At 34.8% G+C, this 23,549-nt stretch overlaps 3 protein-coding genes across 3 annotated transcripts; 1 reads left to right on the top strand and 2 right to left on the bottom strand.

Annotated features, from left to right (window-relative positions):
- Positions 1-676: 676 nt before the first annotated feature.
- Positions 677-2,691, top strand: LOC146955600 (uncharacterized protein At4g19900-like). The gene is made up of 4 exons (XM_085722296.1): positions 677-733; positions 1,326-1,410; positions 1,672-1,806; positions 2,366-2,691. Exons 2-4 carry the CDS (start codon positions 1,394-1,396, stop codon positions 2,532-2,534), a joined length of 321 nt encoding a protein of 106 aa, XP_085578422.1. The 5' UTR covers positions 677-733; positions 1,326-1,393; the 3' UTR covers positions 2,535-2,691.
- Positions 2,692-7,448: 4,757 nt separating this feature from the next.
- LOC146955599 (exocyst complex component EXO70A1-like) lies at positions 7,449-14,145 on the bottom strand. Its single transcript, XM_085722295.1, has 11 exons — positions 13,899-14,145; positions 13,709-13,804; positions 12,306-12,511; positions 11,191-11,421; positions 10,904-11,042; positions 10,606-10,818; positions 9,706-9,911; positions 9,392-9,589; positions 9,197-9,296; positions 7,993-8,228; positions 7,449-7,893 (listed from the first exon to the last, which is right to left on the bottom strand). The coding sequence occupies exons 1-11, from the start codon at positions 14,055-14,057 to the stop codon at positions 7,776-7,778; spliced, it is 1,902 nt and encodes a 633-aa protein (XP_085578421.1). The 5' UTR covers positions 14,058-14,145; the 3' UTR covers positions 7,449-7,775.
- Positions 14,146-20,496: 6,351 nt separating this feature from the next.
- Positions 20,497-21,542, bottom strand: LOC146955598 (uncharacterized). Its single transcript, XM_085711576.1, has 2 exons — positions 20,711-21,542; positions 20,497-20,603 (listed from the first exon to the last, which is right to left on the bottom strand). The coding sequence occupies exons 1-2, from the start codon at positions 21,540-21,542 to the stop codon at positions 20,575-20,577; spliced, it is 861 nt and encodes a 286-aa protein (XP_085567702.1). The 3' UTR covers positions 20,497-20,574.
- Positions 21,543-23,549: the final 2,007 nt, after the last annotated feature.

Below are 23,549 nucleotides of genomic sequence, written 5' to 3'. Positions count from 1 at the left end.
AACTTGATTCAACTTTGGAAACAACTATGGATGGTATGGAGAAGAGAGGGATGGCGTGAGAGGAAGAAAGAAGGAGGAGAGAGTTGCTTTCCCAAACTTAGAGAGAGAAAGGATAGGAATTGTGAGATATTTTGAGCCAACCACAAATAAATATCCTTATTGTGTGCAATTACTAACTTGCCCTTGTCTTAAGCGTGTTTGTACGACACTGGTACTTAAATCGTGCTTGAATGACATTTCGTAATAATACTTTCATCATACTTATTTTCCTTAAATGTTTGTCTTCTGACACATTTAACTGGTAATATTCTGATATTGGCAAGCAGGATATTACACAACCAACAGAGTGGCCAATGGCCAATAATCTGGCAGTGCGAACAGAAATCCGGGAACCACTCATAATCAACCTTGACAGGAAAAGAAAAACCCTCCCTTTCCACCATGACTTCGTAGATGAGACGCCATGAAAAATCAATATCCACCAGTACCTGCGTGAAATGGCCAAAGGCGCGTTTCTGAGTTGCGACGTCAATAATAAGCGGAGTGCCAATGGCTCCCGTAATTTCCAAAAGAATATAGAACCGACACTTCATATGAAAGGTTTTTCCAATATGCCACACCTCACGTGTCAGTGTTTGACAAGTATATTTACTTTGAGGTAATTTTGCAACTTCATATGTTTTCAGGTGTCTCTGGTCTTCAATCTATTAAGAGTGATTTCGTAAACCTCTATGTAATTTCAATGGAATCTTATTACATTTCTGCTACTTTTGTTACAGTTTTATGTTTTTGATTTTTGTTATTTACTCATTAATCAAGAAGATCATTTATGGTTATTTGCTAGCTATGTAATATGATTTAGTTTGCTGCCATTTTTCTATTCCCTCGTTGCTTAATCACATTAAGCTATTTGCTAGCTATGTGTTTTATTCAATTCATATATATTTATATGTTGATGTTGCATTTCGAGTTGGGATGTTGAACATGATTAATTTTCTGCATTTTTCAATAATATGGTTTATGTAAAGGACTTTAAGCACTCATGTTATTATAGCCCTGCAATAATCACATTAAGCTATTTGATAGATATGTATTCTTGATTTGGTTTATTTTCACCGTGTCTATTTCCATAATTGCTTGATATGTATTTTATCCAATTCTTATTGAAGTTGGGATGTTAAACATGATTAAGTCCATATCCGTATTTATGTGAATGCTTTGCTATTTGATTTTCTTGTACCCGCTTGCTATTATCAAAATGAGAAACAAAATCACATAAATTTATTAACAATTGTAACTAACATGCTACAAATTTTTGAATATAGAATGGAGATTCCTGAACATCGCAAATGGATGGATAATAGGATGCGTCCCGATAATAGTAGAGTTACAGATGACTAGTATTAGCAGGTATCAGTTGCTTAATTGTAATTGTAAACTGATTTTGTGTATACGTGGTGTTCACTTTAGCTTTAATCTATTAGTTGACTATTTATGCAGTGTATAATTGACATATTTCAACCGTTATGCAGCTTTCACTGTTTGTCTGATACATAATTTGCTTTTTCTCAATGCATATTCTATTTTTCACAATCTGCTATTGGTAACACTGTTTTGATGTATGCATCTTGGGATATGATATGACATTGACACTGTCTTGTGTTTTATCAAATATGGTGGGATCTACCTAGACTCTGATATCATACTTTTGAAGCCAATTTCTTTTCTTAATAATTCTGTTGGTATAGAGGATCAAGTTGTCGGAAGTTCTTTGAATGGTTTTGTGATGACTTTTGGGAGGCACAGGTATTGTTAGTGTGTTTCCTTTCATTTTGTAAACAGCGTTTTCAAGGAAACTATTAAAATGACAATCATGAATTCATAATAATGATGCTATAACTGACTGATCTTTGACGAGAATTGCTTTTGTCATTTGCTTTCTCATATCTATTTTTATAAAACCCAATTGTTATGCTTATAGGAAACAATTCCCTTTTCTCTTCGCTAACAAAGAAACCCTATGCTCATAGGAAACAATTCCCTTCCTACATGAGTTAAGCCTTGAAAGTAGGATTTTGTTCATTAGCATGAATATGCTGCTAAATGAATGATGCAAAATGAAATTCTAATTAGTTAGTCCTTGAATTTTAGATATAGCCAATTTCAAGTATACATTTATTTGAAATATCATGTCATATATATTATATTGAAGTCGATTTATGAACATTCTGCTTTAAATTGTGTGTTGCTGACTTGCCGTGCCTTTTTGCAACCATATTGAATGATAAGAGTGATGGGGAAAATGCAATTAATTTGATTTGTTAGTATTGAACATTATGTGAAATTCATTCTTTGTTCCATGCAGTCTGTTCATAAAGGAATGCTTGGAAGAGTTCTATATGACATATGACGATAACAGTTTGAGATGGAATGGTGCTGATCTATTGACGAGGGTTGCACAAAAGTTTGTAGGAGAGAACAAAACTATTAAACAGTTGGAGTTGAATAAGTTTTATACAGCCTTTGGCGTTTAAAGTTGTTGCTATGGTAACAACGAGGTACATGAATTTTAGTTTGATTACTTTTGTATATTTATTTTTTTGTTAGATCAAACAATCAAGTAGTGATGTTTTGTTGGACATCTTTATATTTTGATATCAAGTGGTGATGTTATGTTGTATGAGTGTTTAGGATCAAGATTTTCATGTCATTTTTTGTAAATTTGATATTTATCAAAATATTGTGACATTCTTGAGAGTTAGATCAACATAATGAATATTATAAACATTATTTTAGTACTAAATATTTAGAATATCAAGGTAGATTTTATATATAAAAAAAAGGTTTTTAGAGACGGAATTGTGATCTGTCTCCATAGAGACGGAAATTTAATGAATAGAGACGGAATGTTAAAATTTTTGACAGAGTTTAGAGACGGAATTATATTAGATTGAGATCGTGGTTTCCGTCTCTAACTGCGACGGATTTTCAGTTTCTTTGATGTAGATGTTAGCGACGGATTTTCAGTTTCTCTAATTGGAGACGGATTGTTTCCGTCTCTGATAGCGACGGTAATCTAAATTCCGTCTCTAAAGGCTTTAGAGACGACGAAAACAACGACAGACCTGATTCCGTCTCTGATTTCGTCTCAGACATGTTCAGAGACAGATTTCTCTCATTTTAGAGACGGATTTTGCCCGTCTCTATTCCCAATTTTTCTAGTAGTTTGTTCAACCGTTGTGTCTGTGTTGATACTCCATATGAGCCAAAATATCATGATCATGACGAACAACCCCTTGGCCATTGCATGGATATGTGAAACACTTAATTGTTTTTCTCTGTATAGGTATTTGTGATGTGTGACTTGATGAAGTAAAAGCTTCGTACGAGTACATTTGGAGAACTATTGTCTTATATTGGCATTTACTTTGTTTTTCCAAGTTGCCAACTCAGTAGTGAGTAGTGGACAGAAGGCCAAATTTTGGAGCCATAACATCTTTAGTAATATTTTTACTTAGAATAAACGATAATAACTCATTCAATTTGATAGATTATATCGATAAAATACAAATTGCTAAAAACAAAAAGGATGAATCTGCGAACAAACTTACAACATACATATTGATAGCATAAAACAGCAAAGTATAAAATCCTACAAATATGACTACATTCAAGTCTCCGGAATAGTCATGTCTTCAGATATGCAACGTTAACGACTCCAAAGTCATTGATTGAATCTGCATCGGATCGAAGTTGATCTATCAATCTCAATCGAATAAACACCTAAACAAGATGGAAAAGACAAACAACGTCGCACAAAGACGACGAACAAAACAATGTAACACTAAGAAGATGAAATCACAAAAGAAAAAACTAAATAGTTGTGAAAATTACTTATTTAAATAAAAGGGAAGGAGAAAATCGATTTAGAGGGATGATTTGTGGTCAAAAATTGACCATAAACCACCCCTCTTTGTTGAATGAAGGAGAAAAAACTAAGATTTTAGATAACGGCTTATGAAAGAGTATATTAGATACATATAATAACATCTTTAATCATTAAAATGAATATTCCCCTAGAAATAATTACTCCCAAGGGAAGCATCACTGCTCTTGCCTATCAAACTATAGATATACATATGTAGATTAAGGTGAAACATAGAGCTTTGTTCATCATCATTATGTGTTACAATGGACGATCCAATATTGCTTACATGAAAGGGGAAAAAAACATAGACAACGAATCTAGAGTTGTAGTTATAGCTACTAATTCAAACTTGTTATCTTTTTCTAAGGAATTTAAACTTGTTATCATTTTTTATGATGAAGAGTTTGTGGGTTGGTTCTATTGTTGGGGGTTTGTTTTTATTTTTCTTTCGCTCTCCGCTCATGGTGACTTCGGTATAGGTCCATCACCTCTATAACTCTTGCTGATTTTGTGTTGTTTTCGATTGGCTCGTGGTTGATTGTGATTTGCTTTTGATCTTGCGTATTTCAATACTGGGTTTTCTTCAAGATGGGTCTTATTTCGACCTGGTTCTATTTGAACTGTGTTCCATATCTCGACTACCTGAGTGATTTGTCTTCTAGATTCCTCTGGGCCGACCACTTTGCTTTGAGATCGGAAATTAGTGTCTAGTTTCAAGTTTTTGGGTTGGTTGTTGTGCATTCTCCGCTAGACAGAGAGTTTTGAGAGATGCCTTAGAGATTTGTATATGGAGTCTGGTGGACAGATCGTTTTTGATTCAAGATCGAGAGTCAGTTTCTAGACTCAAGTTTTTGGGCTTGTTTGGTGTATTCTATGACAGCTGGGGTCAATTTGGTCGATGGTAGCTTTTATTGGACGAGTTTTGGTGTGAGTAGTGGAAGATAGGAGTTTGGATCTCGTTTTAGTGGCCATTTGCAGTGGAGGTCCAAGATTTTAACTCAAGTTTGGTTTCTGTTGATGTGAGGAGGTTAGACTTTGATTTTGGTGTTGGCTTTGATGTTGGTGGTTAGTTTTTGTGTTGGATTTTGATGGTAGCTCTAGGTTTGGTGGTGTTTTATTGGTGGCCCTCGGTGCCCTTTGCTTGTAGTTTTCTATGTTACCGGTCTCTTTTCGTCTTGTACAGACATTTGGTTATTAATAAATTTTGCTGCTAAAAAAAAACTTGTTATCGTTTGTTGTATATGAGATCCGCCTACTAAATTTGATAATTAGTAGTAGTTAATTCAACTTTGTAATATTAGTCACTCAATTGTTACAGAATTTATTACTTACAAAGATGAAAGAATGCTAAAAAAAACACACTAAATTTCAACAAACTCAAGATATGTTCCCTTTTAACCTATTGGTATATATTATTTGGTTTCTCTAATAGTTAATGAAAATAAATTCATCCCTTTCGTTTTAACAAAACAACTTATCTTATGTTTTTCTTAACTTGTGTTTATTATCTTTTCTTTTCAATACTTTTTCTTATCCATTGAATGAATTAACAAAGAAAACACCCACACAAAAAACTTCATGCCATTAACTCAATTTTATTATTTATTTCTAAAATAAAAGCAGAGTTAACAAAAGCCGTCTATCACATAACATTGCTAATCTGCTTACAGGAAAACATTGTTAACCAACAGAGCAAAAAGAAGGATCCATCAAAGTCCCATTGGTTCTACCATTTACGAACAAAAGGGAGTAAGTAAAGAAGTACTCCCCTCCTATGTCAAATATATTTAAAAAATTTCATAATTTAAATTATAAACAAAAAATGAGTCAGATAAATTGTACACAAACATGTCCTGTAAGTATAGCTCAGTTGGTAGCTACCAATGACATTATGTGCAGGGGCTGGGGTTCGAACCTCATATTCCCCACTTCTCCACACATAATGTGTGTGAATCTAGCCATTAGGCTACCTGATAAAAAAAAATAAAAAATATTGTCCACAAAAGTATTTATTGATAAAAGTCCACAAAAGTATTTATTGTTAAAAAAAAATTATAAATATTTTTTTTAATTAATTTTACTCTATTTAATGTTTTCAATGTATGATATTGAGTGTCCCCACTTCTCCACACATAATGTGTGTGAATCTAGCCATTAGACTACCTGATAAAAAAAAATAAAAAATATTGTCCACAAAAGTATTTATTGATAAAAGTCCACAAAAGTATTTATTGTTAAAAAAAAATTATAAATATTTTTTTTAATTAATTTTACTCTATTTAATGTTTTCAATGTATGATATTGAGTGTTATTTTATGTAATCATACATATATATTACATAAAAATTAATATCTTGTCAAAAAAATATATTAATTTGTATGCACCCTGGATGATAAACTTTTGTACATGTGCATTGGATCAAATATGCAAATTTTAAAAAGTCGAAACTTCTGCATGTACTAATTTTGGCATCCAAAATTAGAACATGACCTTCAAAATGTTTAAAACGACCATGTCCATTAACTTGTTGTTTATTGATTGGATGGATTGGATGGTAGATTGTTAGTTCAAATTGCCACCCACATATGCGACTAAAAATAACCCCAAAAATATTATCAATGCAGATATATATCCCTACGGCTCAAGAAGAGTTGTACTGGACGAGTAAGGATCTTATCCTTTTGCTTAAAATAAATGGGGAATGTCATTTGGTGAGAGATTCATACAAAAAAGTAGATAGTGAATCTTACTACTAAGTGTGTCCCACTATTATTAATTATTTATATTTTTTCAACTTGAGTGTGTCTTTATCTTTCTATATGAAAGAAATGGAAAGAATGCTAAATAGAGAGGATCCAAATGGTACTTGGTACTGGACAATACAATGTACAATTAGATTGAGCTTAAGCTGCATCTACATACTATGTCCAACATTTTTCAATCTTGAAGGCTAGCAATTCAATATAAAAAACGCTTCTAGATAGAATCTAGACTAAAATTTGAGAAGAAATGATGAAAAAGTTATAAGATGCATTTCTTTACTAATGAACTGCTAGAAAAGTATTGAGCACAGGTAGCAATTCTAAAGTCACTTGAGATATAAAGAACACGTTCGGGAAATATTTGAATGGACACAAGCATTTAGACACACTCATATACAAAATACATATCATTTAATGATTAAAAATTTACTTTCAATTGAATTTTTTTTCTCTTTAATTCTTTTTCCATTTTTGCGAGTGTTTCCAAATTATGTTCAAAATTCTTGTGGCCACACGAGAAATTCTCTATTTCAGGACGAAACCTCTATTTATGTGATGTTTTTGTCAGAATCTCATAGGTGAAAATGAGGTTTGTTTATATCTAACCTTTTATGTAGAATCATAACCAAAATAATTCTTGCAATACTCCAATCCTCACCCCTCTGAATTAACGATATTTATGATCGAGTTTTTCTTTCACCAGTTTTAGGATTGAATAAGGCCTAACTCAAATATAAAACACATTATGAAATATAATATTTGATATTCTATTGTGTATACTATTGTATTTTGTTAAAAACTTGAATTATCAAACAATTAAGATAGTGTGTCTACTGTGTTTAGCATATGAACATATATCCAGTTAAAAAAAAGCTTATGAACAAAATATTACATGGCTACATGTGATCCCATATGAAGTCCACAAAAAAGACTCCCGCTTGAACTCTGCATTGGTAAAATACCAATCGAGTGCTCTGTAATAAGAAGGACAAGGAGGGAGAAAAAGACATTTGAATACAATAAATGGACAACTTCTTAACGAGTACCTAAGTTTGTAAAACACACAATGATCTATGAAACGATTTTCACCGCTTCTGTTCACTCCACGCCTTGCTTTCAAAAAATTCACCGAGCATTTGTTCAAGATTCTCAGGAGAGTATCTGATGTACTTTTGAGGATTTTTGCCATTCTCAATCATGGGCCTGAAAGATTAAATACTTGGTCATCAACGTGAGAAGGATACGACTTATATAGATAAGAGAATTAGAAAACAAAAAAGACTTATCCTAATTGAAACATACCCAAAACGTTTAAGGAAAGATCTATAGGCAGGCAAAAGAACTTCAGCAACAGCCAGTCTAAGTGATTCTCGCAATTCACTATCAGGAACAGTCCACTGAGATTGTCTCTGATGAAGCTCCTCAAATTGAGTGTTAAATGTCTTGAACCTTTCTTTAACCGATGATCTTGAAATATTACTGTTGCTGTCCCCTCCACCAGATGAATTACCTCCTTGGACAGTGAGGCACTGCAAGATCTGCAGGATCATACAGCACTATCTATTAATTAAAATTTCATTATACAAACTCTGGGTGAATTCATAAATGATTTAGATTTGCATTTTTAGATCTAATATGTTGCATAACAAATGGAACATTAAAGTAAGCAGTGTGTCAATTTATGAGCAATGTGCCGTTGAGACATCAAACAAAGGCTGTAAATTTGCTGTTGCTATTAACCCAAAAAAAAGTTGAGCCAGGTCTTTTCCTATAAAATAAATAAAAAAGAATCACCCGATGAAAGGAATGATGCTAACTGCTAAGAACAGAAAGGTGTGAACCTCGTATTTGATTACTCTTCTCTACTACCAAAGAAAATAAAAAACTTCAATGTACTAATGAAAGGCCTCATCAAATATATGGTATGGTAAGTTGTCATTTCCGACTGACTGAGGACCGAGGAGCACAGAATATGTCACAAGGTAATTGATAGGATATACGGAACAGGTTTTTCTAAATAAAAGAAATACAGGTAAACTACCCAATTACAAGACCCTGCAGACCTTCAAAGGCCGCTCCTCACTTGCCAAAGGCCTTATAACCATCTTTCAAACTTGGGGAGGTGAAATCCCTAAGGTTTAGGTCAAGTGGTTGAGATGGGACACCTACAGCAGTTTAAGAAGGAGGTTTGGGGATCAAACCCGGACTACTAACAAAATATACCAACCATCAACATTTTCCCATGAGAAAAACTTGGAGAGGTGTTCTGTAATATCTTTGCAACGGGAAGTTCATCTATTTCTTTGTAATAAAAATACTAATTTTCAATTTTCATTAGTATCTTTCCAAAATTAAAGTGGAGGGTGTTACACACACACACACTCACACACACACACACTAGGTCCTTGATATCTTTAGCTTATGCTCAGAAGAATAGTTTATCATCAATGTTAAAATTTCTACGGCCACAGAGATAGCATGAAAAATTAAATTTAAAGAAATTAACCTTTGCCCAAGAGATCCTTTTATACTGATTTGCATGCTGCTGCACAATTCTTCTGTGTATTTGTACCCAGTCATCCCCCAACATGTCCTTTGCCTCAGACCTGTAAGTAAAAATAGGCAAAAGTGTCCTGAATCCAGATAGAATCTCCGACTTAAAATATTTCATTACTTTAAAACAAAAAAATATACAACCAACCTTCTCACAGATCTCACTATGTAATGGATATTGTTCATAAGAAATAACTGGGTTAGTCCTGGGTCTTTATATAGTTTAGACTTTCCATCTAGGTTATTCTGGAGAGCCTGCATAATTCTTGTTGTAACAGATGCTAACTGAGATTCTGGATCGGCGGGATCAAACTCTTGAAAAAGTTGTTTCAGAGTTGCTTGATAACTGGTCACATTCAGAAACGACATTCAGAAACCACGGCAGATGGCCTTAGGGAAAATTAGAAAGACAATACAGGCCAATTAGGAAAAATTCAGAGAAACTTCATTAGTATTACTCACTCATAGAGAAATTTTACGTAATTGATAACATAGCTGGTTAGAGGGTGCACAGTTCCATCTTGCACAGCAGTTTTAGTAGCATCTTTTTCAACTGCTTCCTCAAAGTCACCAAAGGTTTCTTGGGCTGTCTGAGCAAGTCGCTTTGTCAAATTGATTGCAGCTTCTCGCATTTCAGCGCAAACTTTACTATCAAACAGTATCCCAATCTGCATCATATTTCAAACCACCAAGAACAAAGAAAATATATTTGATAATAACAAGACAATAGTACAAAAATAACATTAAAAGAAAATATCTATAATTTTATATGCATACATAGTGCCTTAAGGGCTTTGGTTAAGGAATCCATAAAAGGAAACTTTGTCTTAAAATATAAGTCAAACACTTGTCAAATTCAAAAGTACATAACTTTCTATGCAAAAGTTACCTCTTTTGATTTTTTAAACAATGCCCTAAGGGCACATGTTAGCATATACACCAAAAAGAATCAAGTTCAGGCCTACAATGATCGTAGCAATGCAGATAAATTATTAAAAATAGTTATATTTCTTATAAAATGTGCTTGCAAAAACCTACAATCAAAACTATAATAATTTTAGCAACTTTTTATTTTCTTGTCATATACTATGCGGTGCTTCCACCTTTTCTTTCATATCATCTCGTTTTTTGCCTCCAAGTGTCTAGTTAAGGAAGACTCCCTTTAGGATTCTCTGGATTGATATGCATCCTTCAAATAACAAATCCTCTTCAAATGGAAATGAGCAAACACAAATTCACATTGATAACTAAGAGTTTCCAAAAAGAAAAAAAATATCTGCCAGTGCTCAATTTATATTACGCCTCAATATTATATTACGTCTCATACATACACAAAGACAGGAAATTTAAACTTAACAATACCTCTGGTTGAAGTTCTCTCATTATCTCATACATGTCGAGAAGAACAAATAGTTTTTCAGGTGACCTCTTGCTTCTGGCAACTGCCTCTCCAAAACTAAGAAGCATAGCCACACTGCTACCAGTGACTTCAGCAAAACATTGAGTTTTCACAGAATCATGTCCATCAAATATTTGATCACAGATTTTTTTTTCCCCAACAATCAACAATTTGATCTGTTCAAATAAACATAGAGTGATTTGTGGGACAGAGAAAGAATAGATAAAAAAACAAGAAAGGGAGATTCATATTCATCCTTACAGCAATCCTCATGTAATGAATCCAGTTTCCAATCTTAGCCTCCAAAACCTCCCATTGCATTTTTTGAACATCATCCTTACTCAGCCGCTCTACACCTAACTTCCTTAGACTCGTCTCCAGGACTGCAGCACGGGTGTCTCTACAAATTTGGAACATACAGTTATTATAAATCAATCCAAATTTGGAAGAATTTATGTGCAGACTTGTTCCAGCTTGATCTCATATATTTCCAGCTTTGCACACACAAAATTGCAGTCTGGTAATAATACAGAAAGAAGTAAACTTACGTATAGATTCGAAAGAGCTGCTGTTGATGGCCCGCTTGAACCATTTGTTCTGCTAATTCATGAAGCAATGGTATAACTCTGGGAGGAATAAGAGTTGGGAGGGTGAAAGTGACAGTTTCTATGCTTTGTTTTTCTGGATGGTTTTTGCCGCCGCCACCGGCATTCTGCTGCGCTGCTGGCCTTAGAGAGTTTGGTAAGCAGTCAAAAAGGCGATCAGGTTCCACAGGCTTGCTGAAATCAAAAGCCTCTATGTTAAAAAATATATCATGAGGATTTTTAGGTTTCAGATCCAAAAACATAGCTGAAACCTTTTGAGGATCTACAATTACGTATGCACAAGCAACAGGACACATATGAAGAAGCAGCAAACTTTTAGGAATGCAAAGAAATCATAGTTAAGTTTTTTCCTGTTCTAGACTCAATAACTATATATTAGATGGAAAAGTAATAATAGTTAACTTTGTACCGGGCTGCATATGGTGAAAAAAAATCATGTTTTGTGCCTTTAGTAGGAAAACTAATAAGCATTTAAATTCAGGCTTCCTGACCAAATTAAAGCACTAATAGTACAATCGATGAAGTAAAACATTGAAACAAAATCATTTAATAAAGACCATGCATATTATTCCTGGACAGAAATCAACATTGACTTTCTTCTTTAATACATCTTTCCTTTGCTATATAGTTTTTTGAAGAATAAAAAATATGATGTATAATCTAGTTATTGTTAAGGAAAAAAACGTGGAAAAAGTGAGAACAAGTATGGGTTTTTGAACTTCACACGTGAAGTTAGTCGGGTCACTTGGATCAAGGGAGTGATTCGAAAGGGAAAAATTTGAGCCCGTAGATATAAAAATGCAATAAAATCCATTTATCCAAGAATAAGATTTAAAAATTACTTCAACTGATATTATGTAAATGAGAAAACTAAAGCAACATTTGTTAGGTGCGTAAGTTAATAAGTGATGATCTCACTTAAAGAAGGACTATAGAATGCTTAAGTTAGTGTCTAAAAGAGATGAAGATCCAGAAATTAGAAGAGGTTAAATGTAATGCATACACAAACACGTGTCTACTGAAAAGAAAAGCAGAGATTCAAGTTCAAGATCGCGAACCTGTAATTTGTCAAAAGATGTTTAAATTCATCTTCCAGCTTTAAGATAGCTTTAGCAAGCAAGCCGTTTGCATGGTTGATGATACCGTCGCTGCTTTTGAAACTCTTTTTGCTGCTGAAGAAACGAACATTAGCTCTAAGCTGATCAACTGCTTCCAAATAGCTTTCTAGATCCTCATGTGGCCCTCGCAGTATTTTAGCCTCCGCCTAACAATCAAATTTTATTGAAAACCATTAAAAACCCGATAGCATCTGCTAGAAATTTAGTTGACCAAAAAAGTATCAGACTTATCAATGGTCCAAATGTATACAGGATATCAGTTATAGCTATAGATGCAATTTAAAGATACCATTACCGATATGTTAAAAACATTAATCTGAAATTCAAAACAAAATTTTGTAGAGGAGGTCTGGAAGGTGGAAGGGTAATCAAAACGGAAAACAATGGTGTCAATTTTGTCACAGAGCACACTCCTTACATTAAATTATAAAACTTTTCATTTTATAGTTAACAAACAAACAAATTTCACAGCATAACAACAGCTCAATTGAACACTTCCAAAACAAGAAACAGTACATGATTCATATAACAATACAAATTAGCAATGTGAATAGAAGCAACATTCAACAGTTGGGGAAATCCTAAGTCTAAAAAACTCTATACCACTATATTTCATCAAGTAGTTGGACTTAAGTGATTCATCGTTTACGGCTAGAACTATTGGGGTCTCTAATCCCATTCGCTCCCCTAGCTTTTGTTTGTCAGTGTCGGTGTTGGCCCAGCAGAGTGCTTTCGCCGTTGGTGTTCCTTCCGATCTCTACGCTTTTCATCGCTCCACCGAAAATCCCCCCTGTCCCTACCTTACTCTAGCTTAGTGGTTTTCACCAGGTTATGGTCGAGTCAATTGGAAGCACCCAAGCTCGATCTCTTGTTAAAAATCACGGGTAGGTGTTATTTACCTCTTGGCCAACTCTGATGGAAGACATATTTGGTGTTCGACACATGTCAGTGTCAGACACCAACACGACACTAACATATGTATTTTACATTCAATTAATTTCTTGGCCAAACTTCGGACAATCAAGGACCTTCGTATAACTGACACCTCTGATAGAAGTTGTTTCGGTGTCTGACATGTGTCACTGTCAGAAACTAATACGACACTAACACATTCAATGATTACGTTCAATTAATTTATTTTCTTATGTTATTACCAGCGTCGAATTGTAGTATCATGATGTCTGATGTCAGTGTCAGTGTGTCATGTTCTTTTCCCGAGAATCAGAGGGTTAAGACAAACAAAAAGGTTCCTATTCTTTAACACATTTTCAAATCAAATTCTGAAACAGACACTTAACCATAAAACTAAATTGAAAACAAACCAAAAACAGAGACATACACACCTTACGCGTCTGATCAAACTGCCCCAAAATAACCTCCGCAGCTTTCAAAGTCTTATCAATATTATCATGAGCACTTCGAATCGAATGCGTTTTAATCTATCATTACATAACAACAACAAAATCAAACATTACAACAACAACAACAACAACAACAAAATCCCTAAAAAAAACTTGATCCAAATCACATTACCTGAGTGGGACGCATTGCGGTTTCAAGCGCAGAAAGACGATGATCAAACGAACCAAGAATCGAAACCATGTTATCGGTAATGGTTTGGCTTTTGTGAAGCGAGTCTTTAACGAACGATGCTCGTTCGTGTAGAGCAACCATGGCTTGAGGAATTCCCATTGTGACGAGTTTTCATGAAAACGCAACAATGCGTTTTTGGTTTGATCGAAAAATTGGATATTGCTTTGAAATGAAATGTGTTAGTTTTGTTTCCGCGCTCGTCGCCAGTTGGTTATATTATGGAATCAGTTGTAGTGTGGGTCTCTTGGCCCATACTCTGCATCTTCTGTGGGACCTCGTCTTGTTCCGATGCTCCTTTCTTCACCTTTTTTATATTCCAATTTACTTTTTATTTCACATCATTTATTTTTGGTCAAAAATAAAATTTACATTTTATTTTTTATTTTATATTTAGCATCATATCATATACAATGTACCTTTTAAAAAATAAAAAAATATATACGATGTCATTTAAAACATATTACATCATCAATTTTTAATTTAAAAATAAGATAATGAGACTAAAATTATCAAATTTTAAAATAGGGGATCAAATTTAAAACTAAATAAAGAGAGGGGATCAAATTCACAATTAAGCCCAAAGAAGTTTTAACGGCACTTTTTAATTAACATTCGGACTATGAGTCTTATTGCAAAATATTATTTCTTGATTTATTTCAAAAGCAAAATATCGTGTTTGCCTCAATCATTAGTGTAATCCGCCAAACTATCTCTAATGATGATAATTTGCTTCTAACTGCACCTTTTACAAAATAGGAATTTTGAATGGTGGTGTTCTCCAAGCACCCAGATAAGTGCCTTGACCCGGATGGTTACAATCCAAGTTTCTATCAACAATTCTAGAACTTATGTAGTGATGAGATTTTTAAAGGATGTTATGTTTGGCTCGATACATGTCAGTTCCTGGCCTACTTCAATATGACCCATATTACTCTTATGCCTAAAGGTAATTCTCAAACTACAATGAAACACATGATGACTGATAGCTCTTTGTAATGTTCTTTACAAATTAATCTCTCAGGTGCTAGCAAACAGGCTGAAAGCTATTCTTCCACAGTGTATTTCTAATAATCAGTCAACCCTTGTACCAGGGCGGTCGATTCTTAATAATGTTATGGTCGCAATTGAGGTCATTCACCATATGAGGATGAAGACTCGTGGTAATGAGGGGTGCATGGTGTTGAAGTTAGACATTAGTAAGATGTATGATCATATGCAATGGGATTTTTTTTGAAACAAGTAATGATTAAAATGAGTTTTAACGACAAATGGATATTCATTGGATGAGTATATGCGTTGATGCATAAAAATTATGGCGGTTTAGGCTTCAAGGACCTATCAGTTTTCAAATTTGTTCATACACTTGATACATAATCAGAGGTGTAAACTGAACAATGTTGAACAAACTCTTTTGACTTTAGGATATCTAAGTTATAAACTTTGATAAGAAATTCCTAAGTGTTTTTGTGCTTTTTGATTTTGATAGAGTAATGACACAGTAAAAATAGAAGAGTCTTATCGATCTTCTTCAGGTATTCATCTCCTTTTATAGGCAGGGATTTGAGAGACGTTAGAGAAAAGTTTCAGCGCACTAAGAGTCGTTGAGAAGCTTCAAATTAAGGACGTTGGGTCATTGCCTAATATGGATAATTCCATTCAATAGTCATTCGAAATTCCTTTGCTAAAACTGGAAGTATATGTTCATTCTCTTTGTCCTTGAAGTTCTTTGTCCATTTCTACACGTGGTTAGAAGAAGACAAAATTGTACTCATATCCTATATAGAGACAGCTACAGAAGACGACAAAACTGACGTGGAGTCTGGGTCCCTAAGGATCTTTTGAATCTGGGGTCTTCTAAGTATGATTGTGTCTTCTAAGTCAGATGATCATCACAGAGTCCGATGAGGTTAATCTTCAGCTTTTGAGTGGCGTCCTTTTCTTCTGATCCAAGATGTTGACTTTAGGTCGACCTTTTTTCAGATCTTCTACCATAGTCTTTTAAGCTTCTCTAGCGCTTCTGATGCTCTTATACATGTTCAATTCATTGATGAATTTATTCTATGATCATGCACACTTAAACAAAAATAAGCATATCCAATTGTTCTTCAATACTTTGTTATCATCAAAACCTTAGAGGAATTGTACAAACCATTTTTTCCAACAATTTTTCCCTTTTTGATGAAGACAAACACAAGTATTTGAAACAATTGTTGTTACTATATTTTTTCGATGAATAAAAACTATTGCTTATAAGAAATTTTGTGAAAGTTTTTATTATGTTTTATACAAATAAAAGAAATAAGGGTCAACTCACTTAGCCTGCAGCTCGTATAAGGCCGAGCTCGGTAGTAATTGTTGAGCTCAATTTAAATACGATTTTTTTTGTCAGGTCCGATAAAACCTTAAATATGTTAGGACCGATCTTAAACGAGTTGGATAGTCCATTTTGACACCTCTTCTATGCGCCCTTTTTTTTGTTTATGTTAGCAAATTTCATAAACAGTTCAATACATATAATTTAATTTATCAATCAAGAGCGGAAGCAGTTATTGAACAAGTTTATGATCAGATACAACATGTTTGATTTACTGAAATTAAAGTTCAAGGTCATAGGAATACCTGGATCCATGACAAAAAGTTTTTCCGGCAGCAATGATCTGAAACAAAAACAAAGTCAGCGGCGGCTATTGTGGTTCTTCCTCACCATGTACCTTGATGCCCTAATGCGCTTCAGATGGGGAGAAGAGCGGTTTTGCTGTGTACGGTATATTGAGTTTCCCATTATTCCGTTAATGGACCATCCAGACATCCACCTGATCCAAGCCCATATCACTTAAATAATTAATTATTATTTTAATAGAAACCTAATAAGCCTTTTTCCATTATATGATCACTAATCAATTAAGGCCCTTAAAGATAAATAGCTAATATAATTAAATTAGATATATATGCCCACATAATAATCATTGGAATATTATAATTAAATAAATTATAACTAAATATTCCAACAATCTCCCGCTTGGGCAATATATCTTAGCAATAATTATATCAAGGTTCTTTAGGTGCACATCTGAATGCTATCTATCGTTAGATTTCAACTTTACAATCTGGCCCATCTCATGCATTAATAATGGGACCACCGCGGCTGTCGTCACTGACATATAACGTGACGGAACCCCGACGACCACCATAACAATGTACTCAATGACATAGATCAATATGGGTGAGTGGCATGGAAATTTCATGTAATGTGATCTCTAAATCATGTCTATTTCCAACCGGTCCTATATAAGTCTTTATTGAGATCATAATGTAGTTCAATAGGTGCAATAAAAATTACAAAAGTTGCACATAATAAAATTAAACTTGATATTGTTATAATAATAATATCACATAAGTTTTATTTCTGCAGAAAATCAAACATAACTGAAAGTTTGAACCAAAATTACATCAATAATATAGAACATAAAATAAAGAATAGGAAATGACTCCCACTAATCTAAGGCAATCGAAAAACCAAGACCCATGTTTGCAACATGTCCATGAAAAACCTTAGGTGCCAAGCCTTTAGTTAGTGGATCAGCTAGCATAAAGTCTGTTCCTATTTGTTCTATCGAAATTTGTTTCTCCTGAACTCTTTCTTTCACAACAAGATACTTGATGTCGATAAATTTCGATTTCGTAGCACTCGTATTGTTGTTGGAGTAGAGTACAGCTGCACTATTGTCACAATAAATCTTCAAGGGCCTCTGGATGCTCCCAACGATACGTAGGCCAGTGACAAAGTTCCGCAGCCAAGTTCCATGATTTGATGCCTCAAAGCAAGCCACAAACTCCGCAGCCATGGTAGAGGGAGCCACTAAAGTCTACTTAGCAGACTTCCAGGAGACGGCTCCTCCAGCCAAGAGGAAGATGTAACCAGATGTGGAACGTCTGCTATCCGGGCATCCTGCAAAATCAGAATCAGAATATCCGACGATCTCCAAGTTGTCTGACTTCTGATAAGTGAGCACAAAGTCTCTTGTTCTCTTCAAGTAACGCATAACACGCTTTACTGTCGTCCAATGCTGCATACTAGGGTTGCTTAAATATCTCCCAAGAACTCCTATAATGAAAGCTACGGGACGGGTGCAAACTTGAGCATACATGAGACTCCCCACAGCCGAAGCGTAAGGAATCTTTTGCATCTCTTTCCTTTCAAGATCCGTGACGGGGCACTGTTTGAGACAAAATTTGTCTCCTTTAGCAACGGGTGTGTCTCCTGGTTTACTCTCTTTCATGGAGAATCTATCCAAAACTGTATCGATATAGCTCCTTTGCGACAATCCTAAAACACCTCGAGAGCGATCTCTAAGTATCTGGATACCTAAGACAAAGGAGGCGTCCCCAAGATCTTTCATCTCAAAATTCTTTGTGAGAAATTTCTTGGTTTCGTGCAGTAAGCCTATATCGTTGCTTGCTAAAAGGATATCATCTACATATAATACCAAGAAGATATATTTACTCCCACTGAACTTTAGGTACAAACAATCATCAACTTGATTAGCCTCAAAACCAAACGAGGATATAACTTGATGAAACTTAAAGTACCATTGACGGGAAGCCTGTTTAAGGCCATAGATGGATTTCTTAAGTTTGCAAACCATAGATTTTGGGTCACCTGACACAAAATTTTCTGGTTGCACCATGTATATTGTTTCCTCAATGTTTCCATTTAAGAAAGTAGTCTTTACATCCATCTGATGCAGCTCTAAATCGAAATGAGCTACTAATGCCATTATGATTCTAAGAGAGTCTTTCGAAGAAACTGGAGAGAAAGTCTCTTTATAATCAATGCCTTCCTTTTGAGTATAACCTTTGGCGACAAGACGGGCTTTATATCTCTCAGCATTACCCTTTGAATCCCGTTTAGTTTTAAATATCCATTTACAACCAATGGGTTTCTTTCCTTCAGGTAATTCAACGAGATCCCAAACATTGTTGTCAGCCATTGATTTTATCTCATCCTTCATGGCATCAACCCACTTAAGAGAGTTAGGACTTTGGATAGCTTGACTAAAGTTGATTGGATCTTCTGTAGTCAACCCAATGCCATCCTCATGAGTCTGAAGAAATACAACATAATCATATGAAATTGCACTTCTCCTCTCTCTAGTGGATCTTCTTAATGGCGGTTCTTGAGGTTGTTGAATTTGAACTTCAAGTGGTGCTTAAGGAATAAACTCAGCGTTGTCTTGTTCTTCAGGTATGTTATGAATAACATCATTGTTTGTTTCTGAATCTGTTTCTGGAACAAAAGCAGGCACAATAACTTGCTCATTTTCAGTAATAGTTTCTTCATCAAAGACAACACTCCTTATGTTTCCTTCCCCCCCCCCCCCCCCCCCCAAATTCTACATCCTCAAGAAACCTTGCATTTCCCGTTTCAAAAATTGTTCCACTAATGGGGTTATAAAACTTGTACCCGCGAGAGTGTTCAGCGTACCCAACAAAATAGCAACTAACTGTCTTTGAATCCAACTTGTATTCATGAGGCCTATAAGGCCTTGCTTCAGCTGGACATCCCCAAATGTGCAAGTGCTTAATGCTGGGCTTTTTCCCAGTCCACAGCTCATAAGGGGTTTTAGCTACTACTTTACTAGGCACTCTATTTAGGATATAGACTGCGGCCTTTAATGCCTCTCCCCAAAGTGACTCTGGAAGAGAAGAATGACTAATCATACTCCTCACCATATCCTTAAGAGTCCTGTTTCGTCGTTCTGCAACTCCATTCATGCTGGGTTTTCCCGGCATTATATATTGCGGAACAATTCCACATTCTTTGAGGAAAAGTGCAAAAGGTCCTGGACGTTGTTCTCCTGATCCATCATACCGACCATAGTATTCACCACCACGGTCAGATTTGACAGCTTTAATTTTCTTTCCAAGTCGAAGTTCAACTTCAGCTTTGAATGATTTGAACATGTCCAGAGATTGAGATTTCTCATGAATTAAATACAAATAGTCGTACCTCGAGTAATCATCTATGAACGTAATAAAATACCTTTTTCCATTCCAAGAACTTGATGGAAAAGGACCACATATATCAGTATGTATTAGTTCTAAGACGTCTTTAGCTCTTTCGGCATTAAAATTCCTTTTGTATGTTTGCTTACCCTTGATACACTGAATGCAAACTTCAAAGTCTGACATATCTAAGGGTTCAAGAATTCCATCCGACACAAGCCTTTGAATTCTCTGTTTAGAGATATGACCTAATCGCTTGTGCCATAAAGTGGCGGAATTATTAATAAATTTTCGTTTTGTACCTCGTGACTCTATTTGCAATATTTCGGTAGAGGAACGCTCAATATCAAGCATATATAGATTATCAATTAAAGACCCGTAACCAACAATATTTGAATTATTTGAGAGGCTAACTTTATTATTTCCAAATGAACAAGAAAAACCAAATTTGTCCAAAACAGAAATAGAAATTAAATTCCGTCTAATAGACGGTGCAACATAAGTCTCAAACAAATCCAAATAACAACCAGTCTTAAACAATAATCCAAAAGTTCCTATAGCCTCAACTGCAACCTTGTTGCCATCGCCCACATAGATGAATCTTTCAGCATCACTTGGTGGACGGCTCCACAGGCAACCCTGCAAGGACATACTAATGTGAGTGGTAGCACCAGAATCTACCCACCAACTGTCCATAGGTACAGAAACTAAATTAATTTCTGAACAGACAAAAGTGAGAAACTTACCCTTCTTTACTTTCCATGCGGCAAACTTGGAACAATCATTCTTCATGTGACCATATTTCTTGCAGAAGAAACATTTCACCCCAGCTGGTTGTTCCTTTGCCTTCTTATTCTGTGAAGAATTTGCAGCAGCCCTTTTCCTTTTATTCTGAGAGTTGGTGGCCAAGTGAGCACTTTCAGTCTTCTCTCTTTTCAGTCTCTCCTCTTCTTGCACACAGTGAGAAATCAGCTCATTCAGTGTCCATTTTTCCTTTTGAGTGTTATAACTCACTTTGAACTGACCGAAGTGTGGTGGAAGAGAAATTAAAACCAAGTGCACAATTAAATCTTCAGGAAGTTCTAACTTCAGTGCCTTTAGTTTTGATGCGAGATTAGACATTTCCAAAATGTACTCCCTTATGTTCCCTTTACCTTTGTTGCTCATTGAAACCAGTTTGGATAGGACACTACTAGTTTCAACTTTATCATTCTTAGCAAAGAACTTCTCAACGGTTTCAAGGAACCCTTTAGCAGTCTCACTCTCAGCAATCGAGCCCCTGATTATCTCTGGTATGGATCTTTTAATGATCATAAGACACATACGGTTTGAACGGTCCCACTTTTCTATCTTAGCTTCATTCGGATTCTCCGGAGTAGCAACAGGGCGATCCTCCCTCAAGGATAAGTCCAAGTCCATGCATCCAAGACAAATCTCAGCAGATTCCTTCCATGACTTGAAGTTCATCCCACTCAGCATAGGGATAATGTTAATTTGAGCAGCAAAATTGGGAGCGGTGGCAGCAGCAACTGAAAGAAGAGAACAATAAACATACAACAACTTTAGTAGACATGTCATAAACCAAAAGGACATGTACAATTTCTTTATATGCAAATTAAATAAGACTTAAACAAGATACCAAATGCATCATTAAAACACAATCTTTGGATTGCTAAGATTTAATTGCAAGCGGTACTCTCAATGCAATGATCAAACATTGACGATAAGTCCGGTCAAATAATGGCCACCTTGGGGCGTCCCATTATTCACATGGATAAAGCTTTATAATCGACACATATTTACCATCGCAAGTGTAAAATTATCCGGCCAAGTTGCGCCTTCCTTGGGGCCGACAACAACTTGCATGAATAATTTTACACTACATCTTTTTGTAAACTTAATTGAAATCAATTTACACAACAGAGGTTACTTGGGAAACATTATTGTTTCAACCGACTCAACTAATTTTACTAGACAATTCAATAGAATTAAATGGGAAAGTCTTAAAATTCACAAAAGGAACATTACTCACAAAATGTAATGCAGATTGTATGTTTATATATATCTTTTAATAATCTCATGATTATTAAGGTATCCTTAATGCGAGAAGGAATTCGCAAGTTGAATTTAGGCAAAGAACAGCGCACATGCGTGCACTGCAGTTGCAGGGAAGTGTACAAAGTAGTATATATTCTATCGAATATACAGCAAAAATGAAAGATATATGTTCAAACATATATATGTAACAGCCATCACAATTAATACAATTATTGAAAGAACAACTATCATTCGATGAACAGTCAGGCCATATAAAAGTGATCGATTGAGAAAAAAAAAACATTAATCATCAATCGATCATATATACATATCAATCGAAACACATAATTTGCATAAAAGATCCAATAAACCAAACATGAAGTGGCTCTGATACCACTTGTTAGCAAATTTCATAAACAGTTCAATACATATAATTTAATTTATCAATCAAGAGCGGAAGCAGTTATTGAACAAGTTTATGATCAGATACAACATGTTTGATTTACTGAAATTAAAGTTCAAGGTCATAGGAATACCTGGATCCATGACAAAAAGTTTTTCCGGCAGCACTGATCTGAAACAAAAACAAAGTCAGTGGCGGCTATTGTGGTTCTTCCTCAACCTGTACCTTGATGCCCTAATGCGCTTCAGATGGGGAGAAGAGCGGTTTTGCTGTGTACGGTATATTGGGGACCATAGCCTCTTTATATAGGATGGCCATTAGGGTTTCCCATTATTCCGTTAATGGACCATCCAGATATCCACCCGATCCAAGCCCATATCACTTAAATAATTAATTATTATTTTAATAGAAACCTAATAAGTCTTTTTCCATTATATGATCACTAATCAATTAAGGCCCTTAAAGATAAATAGCTAATATAATTAAATTAGATATATATGCCCACATAATAATCATTGGAATATTATAATTAAATAAATTATAACTAAATATTCCAACAGTTTACACCTAGGACTTTTAAACGAGCTGAATTATTCATATTTAACCCTCTAGTTTGTGTTGATTACATTCTCTAGCCTTATGACTACAAACTTTGTAACGGGATTCATGATCCCTTGTATTCCCACTAATGATATTTTGCTTATATAAAAAAAATGTACACATATAAGCTTCTTCTACAAGTGAAGATGGTAAGCTCTGCATAAGGCATAGGCTAACGGTATATGAAAATAAGCTATCTGAAATAAATTATCATGATAATCTAAATAGAACATGTAGACAAATTCTACATATACAATGCGTAGGAAAATTCTGATTATTATTTGAATTTTTATTTAGTTTCTTTCATTTGTAAGTATACGAGAGGTACCAACTTAGTGAATTTTACTTTTGGAAGTTTGATGAACTTAGTGAATTTTACTTTTGGAAGTTTGATGATTAGTTTATGGATGATAATAATTCTGGGATAAATCGCTAGTGGGTGGAAATTTTAGGACTAAATTCTTTATTTACTTGTTAAAGGTGTTGGAATGTTGTTGTGAAGGAAATAAATTTGTCTGCATGCGAGTGCGTCAACATCAGTGTAT

This window comes from Medicago sativa, chromosome 1 (genome assembly GCF_051527215.1).
Source record: "Medicago sativa cultivar Bolivia chromosome 1, Bolivia_mono, whole genome shotgun sequence".
NCBI lineage: Eukaryota > Viridiplantae > Streptophyta > Magnoliopsida > Fabales > Fabaceae > Medicago > Medicago sativa.
This window is presented reverse-complemented; position numbering and strand designations above follow the sequence as displayed.